Source organism: Chenopodium album, chromosome 26, assembly GCF_948465745.1.
Source record: "Chenopodium album chromosome 26, dcCheAlbu1.1, whole genome shotgun sequence".
Taxonomy (NCBI): domain Eukaryota; kingdom Viridiplantae; phylum Streptophyta; class Magnoliopsida; order Caryophyllales; family Amaranthaceae; genus Chenopodium; species Chenopodium album.
The window spans coordinates 2,448,721-2,469,252 of NC_137859.1; the positions used below are offsets into that span (position 1 = coordinate 2,448,721).

The following is a 20,532-nucleotide window of genomic DNA, read 5'->3' on the forward strand; positions in this document are numbered from 1 at the left end:
GTCTTATATACTCAACTTTTAGAACTTTGAAGACATTGCTAACCAGTAACCATAAAATTCTTCCTCACGCACTTGTTGAGATATTTTTTTAGTCGGAATTTTGAATGCAATGGATACGATGCTTTGCTTTCTTCTATGAACACTTTGAATAGTTCATACTTTTGGTCAAAACATACTAGTACAAAAGCAGAGGGATTCGCGCACCATCTACTTAAATAACAGATTTTTAAATTGAACCAATTGTTAACGAGATTAGGCCCAAAACCAAGCCCAAGCCCAAGCCCACAACTCTGCTCATAAGCACAATTGCCCATTTACATGTTTAGTTAATCCTGGTAAATGAGATCCAATATCCAAATCAATAGGCAACTAATTATTGAAAACAAACACATAATTTAGTACTTGTACATATAAGTTAAAAAAAGCTTGAATAGCAACAGACAACAGTCGCCAAGTACAACTAAAATGGTACTATTTGAAGACGGTTATAACTCATCATCCCCAAAGTTGTTCAATACCTACGATACAAAGGTGGAGGAGGACGATGTTCAGCAGATGTATAATACTTGGCAGGTAGTCTATCAGAAGTATAATCATAATGTTCTCTCCTTGTATCAGTGCTATATAGAGGTGCACTATAGACATGGGGTTCTCTATAAGATAGATTGAGGTCATGCTGACTGCGCCCAATCAGAAGCCTTGATTCCTGAGAGCTCGAAAGGCCTAGATCTCGATGGCCTAGGACTGATTCCCTCCTGTAAGAATCAGTTCCCAAGGTTCTATCAAAGGAATACATTCTGGAGCGCGGAGGGCTAAGCGCTGCTAAAGGCTGATATGAAGTTGCTGGTGCCAAAGATGACAGGTAGGTTTCCCTCTCATACACAGGGTGTCTGTGATATCTGTCATCTAAAGCAACAGGAGCATGCCTTATTTCTTCTTGAGCCCTTCTCCCACTTCGGTCATCTATGACTACAGGAGCACGCCTTATTACTTCTTCCTGAGCTCTTCTCCAGCTTCTGTCATCTATGACCACAGGAGCACGCCTTATTATTTCTTCATGAGCCCTTCGCCGGCTTCTGTCGTCAATGACCACAGGAGCACGCCTTATTTCTTCCTGAACTCTTCGCCGGCTTCTGTTCCGCTCTACAGGAGCAGCTGCTCCTCTACGGCTATCCTCTACCCTTTTTCTCTTCTTGTCCCGCCTTGCAGATGAACTGGTGGCAACTGGTCTTCTGCTCGCACTAATTTTTTGGGATTCAGCTTTCTTGTTTGTCTCATGGAAAAGCTTACACAAGTCTTTCACCTATTTTGTGAGGTATGAGATAAAAGAAATTTAAAATCAATCGCAAAAGAGTGAGCAGTATCGGTCTTAATGACTGTTTAGAAATGCTTTTAGCATAAAAATGAAAAGACAATAACCAGAGACCTGTTTACTGTTCAGCTGGCAATTGAACTTGTTCTTCGTGTAATAATTATCCTTGAGGACCTGTTTGAATCTCTCCTCTGCTAATGGCACGCAATCTTCAAGGATGGAAAAACGAACCTACAAGAAGCAAAGTTAAGAAATCAGTCTCCCTTTTATTTCCCACCCCCCTCCCCCACCCCTACAGGATCTGATACCAGCGCTACCACTGTGAACTGGGCAAAGCCAAGTAAGGAAACATGCCAGCCAACACACAAATAGTTTCCGTAGTGAAATTAATTTGTCAGGGGAATGACAACCAAAGTTTCCATATATACAATACACAAAAAAGTTTGCCTAGGGGGACCATGATACTCAAACACTTAAAAAGTAAAAATCACCAGAAGTACCCAAGTCAAATATTTGGCATTACAATCTTTGGTACATACACTTGATACTTATCAGAACCTCAAAGCATTCAGAAAATAACTGAGTCTACTACTCAGACATGTATCATCCTCTGATATTTAGTCAAAAACCATAACTTAAGCAGCATGTTGTCCAAATGTGGACTTTAAACTAACTCATTCAAGTCCTTGTAATAGACCGACTTGAGGGGGTAATTAAAAAGACAAATTTAATTAAGAAGAAGAGAAGGAAAGAAAGCAATCAGCTTATAGTATGTTTTATTATGGTTTTTCCATTTCCGTTAAGTAGTCACATGTAAGCTTTAAGGTCAACCTTGACCATTAGTATAAGTAAGTTAGTATGGGTAACATAGAAGGGAGGCAGAAATTGAGTGAACCTCTTGAGAGACTTGTAGCCTCAAGCTACTAGGGAGATTTGTAGCCTAAAGCTACTAAGAGATTCATAACCTCAAGTTATGACTATCCTTATGTAATCCAACCTTTAATCAATCAGATGTTCAAGCTTTTAGCCTTAAATTAATATTCTTTGTGTTAATCTTGGGGTCAGAAATCTGGTCTATAACAGTCCTCCCCTGCACTGGCATCTTCAGAAATAAAATCGACAATCATTACAATATTTATCAGCAATGGCAATTCAAACAGCTAAAGGAAAGAAGATAATAAAATGCATATCTGCTCAGCTAGCACAGATAAGCAAAGCAATATTTGGCCACGGTAGTTAGTACCACCTGAGCCACATACCAATGTAATGTGCTCAGCTCGATAGTCTCAAACTGATACTATGTTGTGAAAAAAGTAATCAAGACTCAGTGACTCATAAACAAATCCAAACCAAAGACCATAAGCTTTGAGACAATTAAGTGAAAATAACCTATTTTGGATCCCACCATAGACAAAATGCATAGAGGTCTAAATATATGTACCCTATAACCTAGCTAGTTAAAACCAATACAGAAACTATTTCCAAAAAAAAAAAAAAAAAAAAAAAAAAAAAAAAAAAAAAAAAAAAACCAATACAGAAACATTCACTTTCCCAACCTTCTAACCAACCACAATGAAATGCACAATCCATCCTTCAACAATACCATAACTATTGTTATGCAAATCTAATAAGATCAATATCCAGCATATTTTGATGGCGGTCAAATTCATATATCCTGCTAATTCAGATTTTCAGCAGTTCGACTTTGAACTATGTACCTCATGAGAAGATGGTTCGCTGGCCAGTATAAAAGAGGCATATGAAATGGGGATTCCTAATGCATACAAGAATAACCAGATAGCTCTTCCTTACACTATTATAATGATTTGAAAGTTCCTAGTTCGACTCTGTCACCAACTGCTATCTCAATAATTAGACCGAGGCAAATTCAAAATTCAGTCATAAAACAAAAGGAAACTAATCACATGTAGAAGTTGACCAATTCACACATATACCACAACTTAGAGGATACATATAAACCGGCATAAATAACTCCACGTGTAACAGATGAAGCATTCAGAAGTGATAATTATTCGATTCTGTTCAATATGGAAATATAGAATTCCTACCCAGCAACTTATACACAACCACACTACAAGATCTGCTTCTCCCCATTAGACTTAACAAATCTCTAATTTCCAGTATACAAATACTCCTTGAGGAATATTTTCCACAAAAAAGCCAAATAGTAAGATGAAAGCAAGTAAGAGAAGCTCGGAGTCAGACAAACCTGGGAAGGAAATTGGGACTTGAATGCCCTGGGTTCAATATTGTAACCCCCAGGATCCGCAGCCTTGTAGACTCCGTACATCATTCTAAGGTCAACGTCAAACAGAAAAAGTCTCATGCCCTTGTAAATTTTCATAACCATATCTTTTTTGCCAGCAGGTAGCCCTAAAATTTTGTAGCGATAACAATCCTTTTTTGTTTCTGAACTGCACATGAATATCATCCCCATACTATCAATTTTTTTTGATGATTTACCCTCCTTGGATGGTTTGGGCTTACTTGCGTCATTGGAAACCCCATCCTGGGTTCCATTTTTAGCTGCATTTTTCTTTTTACTCCTCTTTGATAGACTTACCCTATCCGCAGATTTTTCCGTCTCGCCATTTTTCACATCTGGCTCATTAATTTCATTATGCTTTTCAATCTTCTGTTCAATAAATTCTGACTGCAGTTCGTGAGCATCTTTCACAGTTGCTATACCTGGATTACCTAGTGGAGCCTTCTTTTTCCGAATATTGTTCCGTTTCCTATTGGTCTTTACAGCTGGTTTCACTTCAGTCCCCTCTGCATTGTTTACATTATCATTCGCGTCTGCTTTGCATGCTTCATCTGATGGGGCTTCAATATTTACATGCTCTTCCATGTCTACTTTGCAAGCTTCACCAGAAGCATTGTTCTCATCCAAAGGTTGTGGCATTTCTTCATTTACAGCTGCAGCTTGCTTCCGTAACCTCTTCTTCTTAACCAACTTTTTCTTCACTACTTTCCTCTTTGGTCTATTGACCTGGCCAGTGACTTCCTTGACATCATTAGTAATGCTCGCAATTTCTTCTATATTCTCTTCCTCTCCCTTGTCTGAAAGAGTGTCTACTGGCTTCTCTGAGTCAGGTTTAATTGGTTCTTCAAGATACTCTAGATTATCTGTCATGGTTTTCTGTATTCCATGGTCAAAAGAAGACAAATCTTCAGTGTCAGTAGGCACACCTTCTGTTACCTCTAAACTCTTCCTTTCATCATCATTACTGTCCGATCCAATCTTCACTGGTGCTTCATCTTCCTCTGGCTTCTCATCATTTTTCTGTGCCTCATCTGCCACTGGCCTCCTCACCATAACCTTCCTTCTAACAACCTTTTTCTTCCCTACTTTCTTATTGGGTCTAATGACCTTCTCAGTGACTTCCTTGATCTCATTAGCAATGCTTGTATTTTCTTCTATATGCTCTTCCTCCCCCTTATCTGAAAGAGTGCCTATTGGCTTCTCTGTGTCAAGTTTAATTGGTTCTTCAAGATTTTCTAGATTATCTACCATGGTTTCCTTTGCTCCATGGTCAAAAGAAGAAAGACCTTCAGCATCAGTAGGCACACCTTCAGTGGTCACCTCCAAACTCTTACTTTCATCTTCCTCTGGCTTCTTATCACTTTTTCCTGCTTCATCTTCCTCTTGATTTATTCTTTTCTCTTCATTGTCCTCAACACTATCATCAGCAGCTGCATCTCTTCCACCAATCACTTCATCCACATCCTTTATCGTTCCTTCTTGTGTACAGACATCTTCAGTTCTGTCAACACTTATATCAGTCTCAAAATTGGCTTCATGTACATTTTGATCCTTTTCTTCAAGCCAATCACTAAAAACAGATCCAGAGATCATCTCATCTATCTGTTGCTCCTCTAACGGCATTACTATTGTATTTAAAGTATCAATCTTTTCATCCTCTCCACCTAAAGGACCATCAAAAGTTTCATCAAAACTGATCTTCAAAGGCTCAGGCTCAACAGGTCCAGGTGCAAGACCCTTAGATTTTGATCTTGATCCCTTTCCCCTGCTACCAACCATGTTAACCTGCATGGCATCAGCAAAAACCCTAGGATGAATTTTGAAACACTGACAAACCACAAAAGAAGGGACTTCTACATGGGTATGGTTCTCTTGTAGATAATCATTCCTAAAAAATGGGATACCCTCAACACCATTTCATAGAAAGCTTGCAAAAATTGTGTCATTTAAACACAACAAAGGGGCTTAGGCAAAGAGCTTATAACTTATTTGGAGGGTAAGCTGTTTCACCAGCCCAAAATACTTGTTTTAGGTGATTGATAAATAGCTTATTGTAAGAGATTATTGGGTTCGATAGGATCCTTTGCAATAACCTTGAAAATGAAACATGTTGAAAGGGGTTTCTCGTAGCTAATTAAAAGAGCGATCTTATATCATAGTGTTGCATCACAAAACCAGATAGTTTTACAATCACCTAACAATCAATCAAATATATAATCAACCAGCTAGCTAATGTAACTAGCTGGACAAATAAGCTCTCACAAATAATGTTAGCTAACTACTAATCCCTCTGCCCTTGATAGATTGCCCCATGCCCCCCATATACTAAAAATCATGGTAGTGAGGTACAACGACTCCTCCAATTCAAATGAAAACAACGTGGTAATTAGATCCGTATCCGTGGGATCGTGTTCGTTTCTCTCTTGAGTCTTGACATTCATGACGCACTTTGTGTCTCCAATCTTTGTAGATGCTCCGTTGCTCTTATTCTATTTTTATATTTACATTATTTCATACATTGTTACAATGCTAAAAATGGACGTCCTTGGAAGAAAGCTCCATACCTTAAATGGTAAATTTTCCTAATCGCAACCCCACTTGCGCGTTCACTCTCTCTCTCAATAATTGTATCCAGCTATCCACCATGTGCACAAAACAATTGGTTCTTAAAAAGGAAGTTGAGGTTGGGGGCAATCTTGGAGGGATAAAAAATAAAAAATAAAAAATCGTGCAATTGTTTGCCTCTCAATGATCTTGAGATTGTTAGAGGTGGAACATAAAACAGTATAATATCAAGGGATGGCTCCACAAGGAACCAGAGGTTTGTATTAAAAATTTCACATTGTTGAACTTTTAAAGGTTATCTAACAAATAAATTTCAACAAGATTTAACAAACCAAATTACTCGGCTTTTCTAGTGTGTCAAAAAAAAATGTTTGTAGATAGGACGAAGCTAATAAGCCCCCTCTCACAATTTTCTTGATGTTAAACTTTCCCTAGTTTGAAATTTCAAATCCACAAATCAAGACCAAAAGGCTAAGGCAATACTGTAATAGTAGCTGGGATTAAACGTTCACACTCTCTAGCACAATAACGCACATTGCCAAATAGCCAACGGTCTCCATCCTTAATACAGAGTAGATGGTACCCGGACATCACAAAATCTAAACTTAATGCTTCCTTATTTCAAAAGGCAGTAAATGGTCAGATTTTAGAGAGTGCATGAATAATTATCAATGTACTAAATGACATTCTCATCTTCAGTAATTCGAAGACACAAACAATTAAACTTTTTATTGCGATATTAATAAGTTGAAGCATCAAGCATCCATAATCGCCACAACATCTTAGTTATTAATTCAACCACAATGATAATTTATACAATAATATTCACAGAAGAATCAGCAATCAACTCGATTGTAACAATTAGAGCAAATTTCAGCACAAATCGAAAAGGAAGCAGAACATAATTTCATACATGACTGTAAAAACATCAAATTACACCAAAAAAAAAAAAAAATTTATTAATTCAACAACAGAAATAATCCAAACCAAATTAATTCTAAGAAAATCTTAAGCGAAAAAAGAGACCAATCAAAAGCCATAGATCCAATTAAGAACTCAAATTTACCATGATTATGCAAAGTAACCCCAAAAAAATAAATTAAAATCGAGAAACAAAAGTATTAAAAAAATTGAATTGGGGGAAATTGAGGATAATAGAAAGCAAAATCGAACAAAATACGGATAAAAAATGTAGAAAAATCTGAAGGAAAGAGATGCGAGCGTACCTGTAAAAATCGAGAACAGCAAGCGATTTGGAGTGGGGAGAAGTTGTTAGGAGAGAGATGGAAGACCTAATATAACCTCAGGATTGGGTTTCTGTTGTTACTTATAAAGTATTTTTGTTAATTAATAATAAACGACATTAAACATCTAACATGTTAGATGAGAAGAATTTGTACCAAGTTTTTAACTACGATCATCTTTAATGTGATTTACATTAGGAGTTTATCTCGTGAGAAGGACTTTCGAATATGATATTTTCTTAATCTTTTATAACAAAATACAATTTCAATGGTGTAAGTCTATTAAAAAGCTAAATAAAAAAAGGCTAAACAAAGAGCCTGTTCTGATTTACTAAACTGAACGGATTGAAATTGAATTGAATTGAACTGAACTGATATTAAGCTAAAGAGAACAGGCCCAAAGTACTTTGCACGCCTTAAGTTGGACCTTGGACCCAATGATAACGAATCTTAGAATGTCTTATATCGATAAAAATTTCCTCCATAAATATTGTAATAGCATGCGGTTTAAATTCTTTTTGACGAGTTAAGTTATTCAATATAACTTTAAATAAGCTAAACAAACTCTTACGAAGTATAAGAATATAAGACATGTATTGATATACTTCGTAAATATATTTCCTTTTGTTTATTCATATACTCCCTCCGTTTCTTATTTCTTGCAACAATTGCCATTTAAGGAAGGTTCACATTTCTTGCAACAAATGTCTTTTTTTCCTTATTTAGTAAATTTTATTTGGTCAATTTACCTTAATACCCTTGCTTATGTTTGATTAAAAAACTAATTGCCCCTTACTCATTGACATTAACATCTTTAACTCTTCACCTTATACTAACCACTCCCACCAAAAATTAAACATTTCCCTTTTATCTCCCATGTATCTGTATTATACTCATAAACATCAAATCTCTTCATCTCCCCAACCACCTCATTCAATTCTTCTCCAGAATATTCATCCAACCACAATTACTCCATGGCTTCTCCTTCTCTCTCTTCTCCCTTTATATTCGTCTCTTTCTATCTGTTGTGTTTTTGGAACCCTAATTTTTCTGCTCTCATACGCCGCTTTCTCGTAGTTCTTGAATTTCCACCTTTTCCCCCTTGAAGATCTTGCTTTATTCCTCTCTAACAACCATGAGTTCCTCTGAAAACCACGACCCCTCGGTGTTTTGCTTTGAGAATCTCCCCCCTGAACCAGCAAAAGATGACCTCCCTCCAGGTGCGACTCGATACATCTGTGAGAGAGGTTCTGGGAAGATTAAACCCATGCGCTGTGCTCGGATGAGGCCGCTTTCTTGTAGGGTTCGCCGTGGTGCGAAGCTTGATGTTCCTTCTGACGAGGAAACTGAGGTCCAGTCTGAATTGGCCGGGAAAACGGCAAAAAACCCTATTCAGATTTCAGATCTGGAAGAGGAACGTAAAGGGAAGGGATCTTTGAAGGGGGAAGCTGGTGGGTCGTGTACAGGGGTGGCGATTGAGTCCCCTGCAATGGCGGCCGTCGGTGGTGAGACGGTGACAGCCAAGCAGCAGAAGAAGGGCTCCCTGTCAGGGATGAAGAGGGTTAGATCTGGGTTGCCTGTTGATCCTGAGCTTCTGTCAGATGAGGATTACAAGGATTTTCTGAGGGATACGCACCCTGAGTGGTTCGCTGACAATTAACTACGCAGCGTATAACCTTTCTTCTCCCTCTTATTTAAATTTCTGAGTTTATTTTTGTAAATTCATGGTTCTGGTTGTGTTTGTGGTTGTTCTGAGTCCCTGTTTAAAAGTTGTGGGTTGAGTCCCTGTGGAATTGTTGGTTTTTGTTGGTACTATGCATTTTGGATACTATACTGTTTACTCTGTTATCTATCCCTGTGATACTGTTGGTTTAGGTGATACTATACTTGGTTCATACTATACTATGCATATGTACTTGGTTTTGAGTCCCTATGGCTGTTGTTGTTGGCTCTTGTTATGTGTAAGAGTATGTTTGCAGTAGATGGGCATGGGAATGTCATATTGATGAATGATGATCAGTATTTACTATGTTGCCCTTAGTTTCTTGCTGTATGTTGTTCTAAGTCCCTTCACAGTTCTCAATGACTCTGAATTGAGAGAACATTATGTTGCCTTTGGTATCTTGTTTCTGTTAGTGCCCTCTAGTTGATGACATTTTCTGTCTTTTTGTGTACACCATATGATGAAGGGACTCATTTGAAGCATTGTTTCTTGTGATTGAATAGCTCCATCCTTGGTCTAATGGCCAGGATGTTGAGGTAACTTCACTGAGAAGCTATTTGATATATGCATACCCTCTCTGATGGTTTTTAGGAATATGTACACAGTACACAAACATATCTTCAATGGCATTAATAGTCTTAGATAACAATGTGTACACAAAAACACATGAAACTGAGGCCCTAGATTCCATGACTGTCTTACATGTATTCCTTGTGATTAATCAAAATACACCTAACCTAAGCATTAGACATGTAAATGATGTAGGAGTTTATAGGTACTACGCAGCGGAAATAACATACATGAATCATATTCAATAAAGTACCTAATCCCAAGAATCACATGCATAACACACAAGACACATAATCATACCTTTGAAGCGTGAATTCCACGAAGCTATTCGACAGGCAAATCAGGGAGAGAATAGAGCCCCAAGTGTTGCTCCTCTACTTAGTCCACGAGATTCGAACGAGCCGTCCACCAATACTAGATTGGTCGAGTGATTGAGGAAAACCGCGATCACCACCTTTTCGGACAACCGACCACCGCACGAACCACCACCACCACGAGACACCATCGTGCGCCGGGAGGAGGAGAGAGCCGTGAGAGAGGGAGTATGAGAGGGGGTTGGTTTCGTGTTTGCTAATTAGGGTTTGATCTAATTGATCAGTCAATTCCTTACCTGCAAACCTAGGCATCTAGTCTATTTATAATCTCATTATAATTAGACTAGGGCACGAAGCCCAATAGCCTCTCAAAGCCCCTACATGGCCGGCCACCTAGAGAGATGAGGCCCATGATGGGCCTCGTCCTCTAATGCTCGATCTAGCCCCTTTGTGTGACCTTATAGGATCCGTCCAATTGGGCTTTGGCCTATTTTACTAGTCCAAAGATCGTAAGTACCTCTAGCTATGGCAAAACGACGACCCAAATGTCCGGACTTAATTATCTCCATAATTTGATCCAATTATATATCTAGTAATTGCACACGACGAAGACATAACTCCTTCAATCTCCCACTTGTCTGAGACAAGGGTGCAATATTCAAATTCCTTAAGTCAATGTATATGTCGATTTGATAATATGATTGCATCACATGTCGAGATCATATTAATCTACAAATCGTTTCTTGAAATCTGAGTTAGAATTACAAAACCAAATGATTACTGAGTAATGCATTTGAACGCGGCCACGTATTTTCTGAATTCTCCCTCTTCAAGCGGCCATGACACATTTCCTAATTTAATAGGTAGACTCTATCCAATCTTGTGGCAACAAGCCTCCCACTCAACTTCTGAAATAACCGGGAAACATCCTTTATAATCTCCAGTTACGGGAAGACGTTTGAATGTACCACAGTTATAACATCCATTGAATGAAATCAATGTTCCACTCATGTCAAAGGAATCCACTAATATATACGGAAGCTCTATACTTGAACTTCAAAGTAGGTCAATAGTTCAATCATGCATCATTCATGCATATCCAAGTGATTGATCGAGCATCACTATGCCCCTATAGCCCATGAAACCGAGCTATCCAATCAATCTTACATGCTAGTCCATTCATTGAAATCATTTATGTCCACTTTAATGATTTCGAACTAGGAACTTAAATAATATGTGGATTTTGTTCACCTGTGGGGTTTCATACACCAGGTCTCTATCTGATAGATAACCTGATGAGCCCATCAATCCATAATTATTTTGGACATTTTATTTAATTTCAAAACCATAATTAAATAAGAGAAATAATAATTTCTGTTTTAAACATAATTCTGCAAATTGATGTATTTTCTCATGTAATATGTTTCCACAAACATACACAACTTAAAATTACATAATTTGCTTCAAACCAAGACTTTAATATGACTTTCATACCTTTGTCTATGGAAGGGGTTTAGTGATTTCTCACTTATAATAAAACTTCGCAGAACGTGACCTTCCGCCGGTCAATGATCTCATAACTGAGGCGATATCTTATATCCATTTGTTTGGATTTGTGATGTGACCCTGGCTCCTTTGTTCTTGGGCAAAGGTGATCCTTTAGTCATATTACATTTTAATCCGAACTTCCTCTAAAACTATCCGACTATAGTTTAATACACATATTCTGACATTGAGCATGCAATAGTGCTCTGCTTTGAACTTTTCAAGCTCACTGTATTTCTCCATATTGACAAAATTGTGCGTCTAGATCAAAATCTAGAGTCATCTTGCCTGTTTGGAAGGAACTTGCATTCGTAAAATCTTTGACAACTTGTTTATCTTTAACACCATAAACTAGAAAATTCCTTTAGCGCTTCTCAAGTACTCAAGGATTTGTTCTTGGTAACTTTCTGTATGCTTATTCTGTATTTGCTTGAAACTTGCTACACATGCATAAGTCATATGTAACAACTTTACAACTCAACTCAACTAGCTTTTAAGGCACTGAGTTTTACTGAGTGTAAAACCATGAGACATGGGAAGAGATCCTCTCTTAGAATCTTGCATCTTGAACTCGTCAAGAACCTTATCAACATAAGTCTCTTGATTAGGCCCAGTCATCCTTCAAGATTCACTTTGTGGATTTTGATTCCCAATATGTACTCAACATCTCCTAAGTCTCCCATATAGAAACAATCTTTCTAACCATTGCTTGACTTATTCAAGCATTGATATATCGTTTCATATGAACTGTATGTCAACTACATACTAGACTAAGAAGACCAATTGCTCCCACTAAACTTCTTGTTTGTACAAGATTTCTTTTCATTCTTCCAAGGTAATCAAACTGTTTGATTTCCTAATGAATATTTCAACTCCTTAATGCTTACTTCAATCCATAAATGAATTTCTGAAGTTTGCAAAACTTTCTAGGAATTTCTGGAATTCAAAAACTTAAGTTGTATCATATACATCCCATCCGTCAAGAACATTTCATGAAGGTGATTTTGATTTCCATAACTAGAAATAATCCGAATAGGCTTACATGACTAATAGGTTTGACCCTATTTGTAAGACTATCATGGACTAGCACATCTTTACAGACATGGAGTCCATTCTGGATTTCTTGGCCTTAAGCCATTTCCTGAGTTGGCACTTGTCCAAAGCTTGCTTGTAGGTATGGATTCCAACCATTCCAATAGGAAAATTTTAGAATCCACCTTTTACTAGATTCCAACAAACTGTTTGTTTTAATCCTAAGTAACCTACGATAGGTGTGAGCGACAATAGAATTATTCTCTTCAACTCTTTGAAGCCTTTCATTCTAGTAGGACGATAGAAGTCTCGCTAGTTGAATTAGCTTGCTTCGACACACGTTTTATCAAATTAGCTGATTTCATGCGCATTCGTCTCTGATGTAGTGTTATCTACATCCCTTTGTTGCTCGTCTCGAATCTCATCGAGATCTAACTTTACTCCCACTTGGCTTTGTAGGAAGACATTTCTTTCTATAAAGACACTATCTCGAGCAACAAACATTTTGTTTCTACGCGATTGTAGGAATAATACCTCTGATTTAGGGTTTATTATGTCATCTTTGTAAACATTTTACATAGATTTCATATTCCCTCAATCCTGTTTAGAAAAGATTACTTTGGAACATTTCCAGTCTTTCTACTGCTTTGGTGAAGTTTCTGTTTAGTATATTTGCAATTGTTGTTGTTCTAATGCATATCCTCAAAACGATATTTGTAAATCATTAAATCTTGGATCGAACCATGACAAGCAAAGTTTGATTCCTATTTTATACATACAATTTAATTGTAATGTTCCTGGATTGTGAACAAATTCAACAATTCCTTTAGATGATCATTTGTTTTGAGTTAAATATTTATCACAACAATCATATTGTGGTGCTAAATTGCTTATCTCAAACTTGATTTTACATTTCATTTTTGGAATTTTGAACATTTCAATGATTCCAACTTTTATTTCATTAAGTAATTATCGACATATTTACTTAAATCGTTAATAAGAGCAATGAAATAGTTAAATCCTTTTGCTATATCTTGAACTTATGGTACACACACATCATATGTTTGTGTTCCAAAACGTCATTTTAGCTCTTTTACCCTTTCAACTAAAAGGTAACTTGGTCATTATACCTTATCAAGCATGACTTCTAATTCTTAAGTGATTCATAATCATATAAGAGTAAGAGTCCATCCATAACTTTGGATGTGCAAATGGTTTATGTGACCTAACTTTACTTTGTTATAAGTATGTTTGCTTTGAATCATCTAAATTTACTTTTGTGATCTACATATATCAATGTCATAAATAAAATTAACTCATATCTAGCAAAATGAAAACAATTTATTACCTTGGTCATGGATCAACATTTGTCCAAGCCAAGTAAAACAAATCAGTATTCAAAACAAGAAAACCGAAATATTGTCTCATCAAAAACTGGAAAAAGTTCTAAATATCATGATAAACTAATCAGAAATTAAAACTATGAAGCTATCTCTGGCCACTCAAATACTTCTAGTGCACCTTCAAGCTCCATCTCCATGCTAGCTTCACTTGTTTGCAGTTCTTGTGCAACATCATAATGTTAAGCACTGCAACTTGGTATCACATACCTTAGTGAAAGTTAAAATGATTATAACTTAATACCTGAGGTTGATGCTCCATTCTTCTTCTTGAGGAAATCAAGGTATTTCTGGCAATTTCGTTTCCAATGCCCCTTCTTCTTGCAGTAAAAGCATTCACTCTCACTTGCAACTTTGGGTTTTGGATTCGCCTTAGGCTTTTCAGGAGCCTTGGCAACTTGCTTGCCCTTGCTCTTGGCATTAGCCTTTTGCCCCTTCTTCTTGAACCCCTTTCCCTTTTGGATCATAAGAACTTCCTTCTTAGGTTCCTTAGGGATTTGTTTCTCAGCACTAACCAGCATTGCATGCAATTGACTCATAGTCTTTGCATTCGCAGTCATGTTAAAGTTCATGATAAACTGGTTGAAACTTTCTGGAAGTGAATGGAGAATGATGTCTGTTGCCAAATCATCACTAATTGGGTACCCCAGTTTCTCCATACTTTGAATTAGGCCGATCATTTTGAAAACATGATCATGAACTGTGGCACCCTTCTCCATTCTACAATCCATAATCTCACGATGAAGCTCATACCTTTCAACTCTAGCTTGTTTCTTAAACAAAACTTTGAGCTCTTCCATGATTGAATAGGCATCCAGGTCCTCAAAACGCTTTTGAAGACTAGGTTCCATAGTAGCAATCATTAAGCAAGTGATAGGCATAGCTCTATCATGAGCTTCCTTGTGCTTCTTGATATCTGCCGCAGTTGGATTTTCTGGCAGAGGTCCTGGTAATGGGGTATCAATGATATCCTCCTTACCCTCAGATTTCAGAACAAGCCTTAGCATTCTTTCCCAGTTGGAAAAGTTTTCCCCTGTCAACCTATCCTTTTCAAGGAATGGTCGCAAATTGTAAACATTGTTGTCATTGTTATTACGGCTACCCATCTATGTCAAAATAAGGCAAAGTTTAATAATTATGTTTAATAAATTAAAGTACTACAAAACATATTCATTTGGTAACTTTAAAACACTTTATTCAATAATTAAATGATCCCAATTGAATTTTAAGTGATTCCAAGATCCTTTATTTGTGCAATAATTGACCGGACCGAGGCCCTGCCATCAACCATTACATTTTCAAGGTGAGTAAACTCTTTACTGATTACAACTCTTGTAATTCTTGGTTGAATAATTAACCATCACATGTTTAATTATTACCCTTAGCTTCAAGGTTCTAAACTGATCTTTAGGTAACCTTGTTGAATATAACCAATTAAAAGTGTAGATGTGCGGTCCTACCCCCACTTCCCCAAGATATATTATGATGCTCTGCTGAGGCCGACCCATCACAAACGATCAAGGTTTTCGTCGGGTTTTTAATTGGGAAAGCTGTATCAATATTTCTGGGATCTAGATTTATTATGTTGTGATTGTTTAGTGAACTCTAGCGCATCATCAAACAACATAAATAAACCTAAACATGCATAATCTACTAATGCAATAAAATATGACATAGTATGGCCCCTTAGTCCTAAGAAAACTAGAAATAAAATGCTCCCACTTGAATCATCATGGATCTTCATCCACCTTGCTTCTTTGGGCCTTCACTTCATGGGCTTCTTTTGGGCTAACACCATTTAAATAACTATTCTATTTACATTAAATAAAAGTTATGAAAATACTCAACGGTACGCAGACCGTATTTAGATTACAAAAATACATCACGATACGCAGATCGTATTTAAGAATCTATGGGCCATACTAGTCTATATATAGCAACATAATATCATATATTATAAAAGTGCCATATAATAAATCACTCAACATGCTTGTCTAAACTATAACATCTGATGATCATAATAAAGACAACGCATTTCCTAAAATATCTTATATATTTTAATCATAATTAGATAATATCATATATTATTCATGACGGTTTATAAAATATCATATATTTAATTTAGTCATGAGATAGAATCAAATCATATTTTAATCTAGAAAGATAAAATCATATTTAATCTTCCATGATTATCCTAATTTAGGAGATTCTATCCTAATTACTAGCCAATCAAATAATTTTAAAATCAATTACATCCTAATCTAATTATGGGATAATCACATTATTTAAATCAATTATTATCCTTTTGGAATATGCTCAGAATATCCTCATCAATCTTATCCTTAATTAACCACTTTAATTTAGGATAATTATCAAAATAACAAACTAAATATGGATAATATCAAATATAACAACTTTTGAATATTTGATTTTATCCTAAAACAAAAAGATTTTATCCTAATAAAACCAACTTTATCTTTTAAATTAAAAGATCATATTTTGAAAATATTTGAACTTATCCAAAATAAAACCAATTTTATCCCAAAATAATTCGTAATTATCCTGAAATAAATTTTTTTTTTTTTGAAATTATCGCAACCACCAACGCCGGCCACCGTGGTTGGCTAGCCGAAGCTAGCCACGGTGGCTGGCTGCCGTGACAGCAGCCACTGCCGCAAAGGGCAGCAGCGTGGAGCTGCTTTGCTGGGGCTGCAGGCCACCGTGTGTGGCCAGCCGAGGCTAGCCACGGTGGCTGGCTGCCTTGCAGCAGCCACTGCCGCGCAAGGCAGCAGCAGCACCCAGCTGGCAGCCGCGGCAGCAGCCGTGCAACGGTTGCACGCTGCTGCCCACAGCCACCCTAGACCGCCGCCCTCCCTTCCCTCCCTCTTGGACGCCACCTGGTCGGCAGCCGCCGTGGCTGCGCCACCCAGCCGCGGTTGCCGGCCAAAATAAATTAATTTTTTTTTTTTTTTTTTTTTTTGTGTTTTAATTTAATTAAAATAACATTTATCCTAATTAAATTAAATTAGTCCATAAGATTAAAATTAAAACATATTCAATTTTAAAATAGGGTTCATCATAAAATTAATCCCAATTTAATTTTAACTTTTAAAATTAAATCTATGATCATACATAAAACATTTTTATGCATAATTCAACCTAATTAAAATTATGAAACATAAAACGATTCGAATAAAACCATAATCAAGCACAAAAATCATATTTTAGGGCTTGGAATTTTCGAAATTTAGGGTTAGGGTTTTCGAAATTTTCGAAAATATTAGGGCATAATTCGGTCCTCTTTATGGCTATTTGAGCATAATTAAATCGCATTTAACCGATTCCAAAAGTTTAATCACATTAAAATAATAATCGAACCATAATTAAATTAATTTCTCCCTCTTAATTGATTATAAAATTAACGTGGACATCAAATAATCGTATTATTATGATCTAGCACGTTAATGCAAGAGGCTAACTGATACCACTGTAGGAGTTTATAGGTACTACGCAGCGGAAATAACATACATGAATCATATTCAATAAAGTACCTAATCCCAAGAATCACATGCATAACACACAAGACACATAATCATACCTTTGAAGCGTGAATTCCACGAAGCTATTCGACAGGCAAATCAGGGAGAGAATAGAGCCCCAAGTGTTGCTCCTCTACTTAGTCCACGAGATTCGAACGAGCCGTCCACCAATACTAGATTGGTCGAGTGATTGAGGAAAACCGCGATCACCACCTTTTCGGACAACCGACCACCGCACGAACCACCACCACCACGAGACACCACCGTGCGCCGGGAGGAGGAGAGAGCCGTGAGAGAGGGAGTATGAGAGGGGGTTGGTTTCGTGTTTGCTAATTAGGGTTTGATCTAATTGATCAGTCAATTCCTTACCTGCAAACCTAGGCATCTAGTCTATTTATAATCTCATTATAATTAGACTAGGGCACGAAGCCCAATAGCCTCTCAAAGCCCCTACATGGCCGGCCACCTAGAGAGATGAGGCCCATGATGGGCCTCGTCCTCTAATGCTCGATCTAGCCCCTTTGTGTGACCTTATAGGATCCGTCCAATTGGGCTTTGGCCTATTTTACTAGTCCAAAGATCGTAAGTACCTCTAGCTATGGCAAAACGACGACCTAAATGTCCGGACTTAATTATCTCCATAATTTGATCCAATTATATATCTAGTAATTGCACACGACGAAGACATAACTCCTTCAAATGAAGCAAAAGCTAGTAAGATGGGTTGTATCATTACAGTAGGTGTCTTACCAGAAACTTGAAAATACTAGGAAGGTTAGGTGTGGCAGTCTATGTGCATTCTTTGAGTCCCCATTTGTTTGTGGCTTCACTTCAGTCAGCATCCACTTCCATGTATGCTTCATCAGCTGCTGCATTTGGTGTTGGGATGAACATTGTGTCTAGAAAAGTAACTGCTTGTATTATGAGCTCCTTTGGTACATGTAGATGTTTGGGTAACACCCCTAGTCTGTCCAGCTTGTTCTTCTTCGTGTGTGGTGGGGAGAAATTGTTGTTGCCTTCCTTTTCTAGAATTTTAATCATGACTGATTGGAGTGTCAGCCATATGAACTTGTTTGCCTTAGCATCAAATGCATTGTAGGCATTTATGACTTCTTTGATTAAGTCATCCAAAGTAGTGGGGAAGGCTTGATATTGTAGGGATTGAATAACCTTGAACAGCCCTAGGTCTAGCACATTCAAGTCAGGAGATTGTGCTGGTTGATAGACCATTTCTATGTTGAACCCTTGTGCATAGCATGCAGCAATAAATTCATCATCTTTGGGCACTTGATGAGGTCTGGCATTATCCCACTGAATTTTTACATGTTTAGACACACCCTCTGGCCACTGTGCATGTATTGCTGGAATTATATGGTCCATAAGCATTTCCCTGATTGCTTCCTTATTCACATTTTGCACTGCCTTTGTCTCCAATGTGCCTGCATCTCTGTTTTTACTCTTCTTTTTGGCCAATTGTTTCTGCACAAATGGAAAAATGCCATACTTTCCATCATGCAAAAGAGTCCCATCTCTTGCATATAGTGGTTTGCCAATCATTGCTATGAACATGGCCTTCACCTTGAACCTCTTTGATTGCTGACACCTGTAAGGATCCTCTTCCTTTGGCAGCAGATAAAATTTTCTAGTTTCAGGGTTCAAGTAGAACCACTTTTCATCAATGTGAATTGTGTCCTGCATGTCAACAAACTTTGGATTCCCTATTCTTGGTATTGGGTTTATTTGACTTAACACCCACTTCATTCTAGCCACCTTGTGGTTGGATGTTAGAGCTGGGTGGTTTGTGCTTGTGTGAGTTCTGAGTCTTCCTTTCTTCCTTAATCTGTGTATGGTTGAATGTGACACATGTAGTGCTCCAGCATAGCTTCTCTCTGTGGTCCTCTTGTAGAGTGGCACAGATTGAAGCCACTCATCTGAGTAATCTTTGGGTTTTGGCCCTGTTCTGCCTAGTTTCTTTGACCTGACATCAATGACATTCCCCTGTGCCATCTGCTTCTTTATGTCCGCATTTAACCTTGACATTGTTGATTTGTGAATGTCAAATTGTCTTGCTAGTTGTGAAAGAAAACCTCTGGGCAGTTCCCCCCCTTGCATTTTGAGTAAAATTGCATCCACTAACTGCCTTTTTTGTTCCATGGTGAGGTCTCTCCTCTTCTCTCCATCCTGTGTTTGTTGCTGATTGTTGACGGTTTGTGAATATGCCCATTCTGCAGCATACTCATCCTCTGAGTCAGTGCTTGTCTGTGATGATGCACTTGAATACCCATGATGTTCTTCACCAATTAACTGTTGTATTGAAAAAAATTGTTCTTCATCCATGAGCAGATACTAACCTTGATTTTTTTTTAGGTGTTGGGATGGTGATGAAGTGGAGGATGCAACTTTTTGGCCGTGCTCAAACTGAACCAGCTTAAGGAAGAAGAAAAATCAATGACGCTGCCCCTAATTTAGCACTAATTAGGTTAGATGAAGTAGGTTTTGGGTAATTATGGTAGGATTAGTTTTAGGTTAGTGCTAACTTTTGAAAATTCAAGCTGAAATGTATTCATTAGGAGGGAGTAGAACTTCTTGATGTAAACCAGAAACAAAAAAAATTCTGGTTGCTTTTGAACCTTTTATAACCCCATTTGCTAGTGAAAAGTAAATGGAGGGAACAATTTGATGAAAATTTGGCAGAATTTGAAATTTGGTGAAAAATTGGGAGGGAAAAGTAAACCCTCCCAAAAATCAGCCATGTGAATAGTTTAAAAAGGGAGTGGTCCCTTTCAATTCCCTCCTTTTTTAAAGTTAATCACATGGGATTAAAATTTGCTTTACTCCCTTAAAAGTTTTGACTTGGGAAGCGTGCTCACCCCCTTTGTTGCAAGAAATAAGAAACGGAGGGAGTATGTAAGGTTAAGAGTAGGTTTGGAAAATCTAACCAAAGGATTAAACCAATCGAGAAGGAAATTGGAGACGAAAAGTTTTAAGACTTCAATGGAGA

The 20,532-nt window shown here is 37.4% G+C and overlaps 2 protein-coding genes across 2 annotated transcripts; both read right to left on the reverse strand.

Annotated features, from left to right (window-relative positions):
* Positions 1-208: 208 nt before the first annotated feature.
* Positions 209-7,511, reverse strand: LOC145617957 (uncharacterized). Its single transcript, XM_081672728.1, has 4 exons — positions 7,391-7,511; positions 3,543-5,384; positions 1,427-1,543; positions 209-1,303 (listed from the first exon to the last, which is right to left on the reverse strand). The coding sequence occupies exons 2-4, from the start codon at positions 5,376-5,378 to the stop codon at positions 512-514; spliced, it is 2,745 nt and encodes a 914-aa protein (XP_081528854.1). The 5' UTR covers positions 5,379-5,384; positions 7,391-7,511; the 3' UTR covers positions 209-511.
* Positions 7,512-18,362: 10,851 nt separating this feature from the next.
* Positions 18,363-19,868, reverse strand: LOC145616150 (uncharacterized). The gene has a single exon (XM_081670848.1). The coding sequence runs from the start codon at positions 19,866-19,868 to the stop codon at positions 18,363-18,365; it is 1,506 nt and encodes a 501-aa protein (XP_081526974.1).
* Positions 19,869-20,532: the final 664 nt, after the last annotated feature.